Source organism: Centruroides sculpturatus, unplaced genomic scaffold (genome assembly GCF_000671375.1).
Source record: "Centruroides sculpturatus isolate CEXI.00-Female unplaced genomic scaffold, Cexi_2.0 scaffold136, whole genome shotgun sequence".
NCBI lineage: Eukaryota > Metazoa > Arthropoda > Arachnida > Scorpiones > Buthidae > Centruroides > Centruroides sculpturatus.
In genome coordinates this window covers 909,466-913,983 of record NW_019384534.1, presented here as the reverse complement: position 1 = coordinate 913,983, position 4,518 = coordinate 909,466, and the positions used below count along the sequence as shown (strand labels likewise).

The following is a 4,518-nucleotide window of genomic DNA, read 5'->3' as shown; positions in this document are numbered from 1 at the left end:
TGACCATTTAAGGTTACGATTTAGTTTGAGATTAATTTGTACGACTACTATTTTTTTCCTTGTTAATTGTAACTTGCATGCATGCTCAAAGTATATCTTTTTACGGAAAGATGACAGTCTAAAAATATCTCTGTCTGAAAATTAAGTATTATCTTATCTGGACATTTGCTGGTTGACTTACTCTAGTATGGTGTAAAATAAAAATGTCTTTGAGGGAAATTTTCTGGTACAAAAATATTAGGGGATATATGCCTTCTGTCCCTTTATTGAAAAAGAGTGCGAGTACTGTACCTATCCATAAAGACATCTAACAAGTAAGTACAATTTATGTACAAGGTGAGCATAATTAAAGAGTGGATGTTCTATCAATGAAAAAGCAATGCCTGATTGGCATTTAAGAGATTTACCAAGAGGCTCCTGACTATTGGGAATCTTGGGAAAGTGGTTTTGCATTTTGAAGGGACTTTTGTTATGAAACCAGGATAGAGTTGCAAACTGATTGGGCATTTGAAAATGGAAGACATTGCTACTGCAGTAGTGGAGCATGGAATAGAAAATTCTTGTGGCAGCAGTAATGGGTCGCATCGCTCCAGTTCGTCTGCTTTTTTGTGAAATACGTAATGTAATTACATAAATTTTTAAAATAAAGATATTCTTATATTCATCTGGGGACAGCGATTAATTATGTGTCATATTTCCTTATTTTCAATTGAAAGTAGAAGGGAAGCATATGAATTGATTGACTAGAGATTTACAACTGGACAAACTCACAAGTAAGATTTATTGGATTTAGACTTAGGTAAAATTCTACCTGCAATCCTTANGTAACGAATTTAATAACTAGACAAAATTTATTTTAATTATAATAAATTAGAAAAATAATAATGGATACTTTAAATAAAATCTTTCTCGTTATTACTTATAAAACATTTTTAATAGTTTTAAAATTTTAATAATTAATTAAGACGAAATTTCAGGAGATAAAATACACTTTTGCTTTCTGAGTCAGTCCGATAAACTTCTGGTGGGGATACAATCGGGGCTTTTAGTCAGATCCTGGGGAGAGATTTAAATTCTTAAATTTTATATAAAAAATAAATAAAAGTGATGTAAATTTTAATAACGTTAAACACAATCTTGTGAGCTATTTAAATACGTCACTTATTACGTTTAATTTATCTTTAAGCACTAAACAATTACTTAAATACAATTATATGGGAAAAATTCATGTTATAACAGTTTAAATACTCTACAAAAGCTGGTTCTAGTGGTAACGAGAAGAGATTTTTAAGTTTGTTGTTGCACGAAGTAGATATTTGCCATAGTTAATATGCATTTTTGAGAATAATCGAAACTCATTTTAACTGTTTTTAAGAATATCGAAGCAGCAAAATTCTGATGACAAAGTAAGAAAACTTTGCTTAATCATAGTGAGCAAACAGGAAGTGTTTACTAAGTTAAATATAAACAGATTCGGCTAATTCTTACAATGTGGACCAACTTATAGCCTATATTTCAGTATTAATTAATTAAAATATAATATTTTAAGTCAAATTTAATATATTGGAATATTCTAACATTTGAATTCCTTCTTAACCAATCGCAGCGACGATGGAGTGATATTTACAAGTATTATGCAAATCATTAGCCAATGAGTAACGATTATTTTTATAATTCATCGATTTCGTCTAAAGATGGCGGGAGTAAGAGGGATTAACCATTAACTACGCCCGAATGAAAGGTTTTTAACTCTGGTATAGGTGCGATAAGAGTGTTATGTAGGTGTTTTTGGTGATAAATTATGTCAATAATATTATCTAGAATACTTTTCAAAGGTCTCCATTTTGTAAGTTGTTAACGGTTCGTGGCGAGTGGTTTTTGTTTTAATTTACAGAAATGTGGCGTTATGTGACCGTTTTTGTGTTTTGTTGCTCCTTCGTTGGAATTTGGTGCAAAAGTTCGATTCGTTTAGAAAACAATGGATATACAGGAATACTTGTGGCCATTTCTCCAACAATTCAACCCGTTCACCATCATATGCTGATTTACGATTTAAAGGTAAGCTAAGCTTAATGAATGGTTAATACTACGATTTTAATGACTTTAAATTTGTTTACTTATAAGAATACACGCTTCGGAAACTTTTTAAGTATTTATTTACACGAGGTGTGGAATATTTATCCTGCTTATCAATAGTAAAAGGTTGAATCAATCTTTATTGGAATATTTAATGCCCGTTAAGTTACCGTGTTAATGTTTAGTATAGAAAGATTGTGTTAATTTTGATTTTAATACGGGTGATATTACGAGACACAAATAAAGTTATCGGAGCTGTTAATTCAGGGTGACCCGAAAGTCAGGTAACCGTCTCTCGCGTTCTAGTGAATGAGTCATGCATTCAATTTACTATACGTGTTCGCGAGTTGTTGAACGCATAACTAACAATTTCTTTAAGAAATTTATCAGAGTTTATTACAGAAAGGCATTCGTGTTTTTCTCTAATAAACTTGGCAGAAACGTGTTAAATATATTGTAATTCAGTCTTTACCCTGTTAAATGACTTTTGGACCACCCTATAGGGTTATGTTTATCAAAATAAAAATATTCAGCAGGTAAATTATAAGAGTTGTCTGAACTTACAAAATAGTGTTCTCAAATATTTACATTTTTTCCCCTCTATGTAATAAACAAATGGAGCTTATATTACGGGACGTATCCTGTTCCAGAAAATATATTTTTTTTCTGCCCGCGCGTATAACGAAATACTGTATGAGCATGCTTGCGTCGCGTGCGCGCGACGCGAAGCATCCTCATACGAAGCGACGCGTTCGTATTATTATGCGTGCCAAAAAAAAAAATATGCAATTGCTTATTGAATGACGTGCTTTTAATATTAGCGTTAGAAATGTAAACTGAAAGCATTTTAAGAAATAATTTCGTAACATTTTAACGATATCACACGGGCTGTTGCTTCTTCGTTATACGAGCGCGTCACTCACTGTCATGGCGGCGTTGGCTGTAACTGACATGTCTGTTATTTTCAGGAAATGTACGCAATTTCCATGATTTAAATAGGACCAATTGCTAAATGATTACATAAAATGTAATTATAAAATGAATTATTTTATCATAAAAAACAAAGTATAATTTTAACTAGTATAAACAAGTGGGTGTGATTAGACTTGTGACGAAAATATTTATTGTCATAATTAAAACCAAATATCCTCTTTCTGACAAAATGTATTTCCATAAAGTAAATATTATAGAAAATATATATATTGAGTTTAAAAAGAATAGGAATTTTCGACCGAAAGTCGAAATTTCATCAGGTTTTATGTCCTAAATCGAAAATGACGTAACGATTATTCGTAATTACAAAAATATTTATTTTAAAATAGCGTATTTGATAACGATATTATAAATAAATAAATAAATAAATTATATATATAAATATTAGTTTATTGATTAATTTCATTATGAATTATCTTCGAAATTACGACGAATTTCTTAAGTTGGCAACAATGCATCTTAAATCATCATGGCGGAAATTTTAAGTAACTTGTTTTACTTTTTAATAAATTTGAAGTTTATGCTTTGATTATTAATTTTTCAAGCGCTAATTCGATCAAAAGTTGTATTAAATTCGTATAAAAGTAATTTTTAGTGAAATAATGCAATGAATGACAAATGCTTGTGTGGGTTTCATTTCAATTATCTGCGCCATTTTTGTTTATATAGCAACGGGTAATATCTCCGCCATTTTTTTTTCTTTCTGTAAGAAGACACAAAAATGAAGAATAATGAATTAGTGAATGGCAATGAATGACAAAATAGAAAATTATCATCAAGTATACAAAAATTGAAAGCTTGCATAATTACTGGAAAGTTAATTGTTTACATATGTAACACGTGTCATGCAGTAAATTGAATTGATTACTAAAGGGCGAAGCCAATTCCAAATTCTTACGTTCGGGAAATATATTATTAAAGTTTCAGATTTTCCATTCTCACATTGCATAACCAGTAAGAGATTAGATAACGAGATATGTCATATGCTGCTGATATAATTCGAAATGATTGTTTTCAAGTTGGCACATCGACAATTCTATAAGTGTGGATCTATAAATAACCAGCCAAAACTAAACCGTGGCTGGTTTCCTCGGCTGGTTATTTATTGATCCACGCTTATGTGCAATATATAAAAAAGGAAAATTAGCGAAACCTATTTATTCACTTACTGTTAGCCGAAGAAACTCGCACATTATAGTTTGCACTTAGAATTTTGCGTAAGTCTCGGTTATTTAGCGCTAATCAGTGAAAATAACAGTGAGCCAGGAAGTAGAATCATGCTGTAAAAATTAGTGATAAGAATTCGTAATGTGGGTGGGCCTCATCACAGGCGAGGTGGAATTCTTCGATTGCAGAATAATTAAAGATAATAGAGACGAAACGTAAAGTTTTGTTCTCGAAGCAAGTTTAAGTTTAAAAACTTGTGGAATAATCTGTAAAATATCGTGC

The 4,518-nt window shown here is 30.9% G+C and overlaps 1 protein-coding gene across 2 annotated transcripts in view; it reads left to right on the top strand.

Moving 5' to 3' along the window:
* Positions 1 to 1,606: 1,606 nt before the first annotated feature.
* LOC111623138 (calcium-activated chloride channel regulator 2-like) overlaps positions 1,607 to 4,518 on the top strand; it is a 54,986-nt gene continuing 52,074 nt past the window's right edge. Inside the window, exons 1-2 of one of the 2 annotated variants that reach the window (XM_023365622.1) lie at positions 1,617 to 1,778; positions 1,895 to 2,058. In XM_023365622.1, the coding sequence (XP_023221390.1) occupies positions 1,897 to 2,058 (162 nt within the window). In that variant the 5' untranslated portion in view covers positions 1,617 to 1,778; positions 1,895 to 1,896. Of the gene's footprint in view, positions 2,059 to 4,518 lie in introns of both variants that reach the window. The other variant, XM_023365621.1, reaches the window with a different exon arrangement.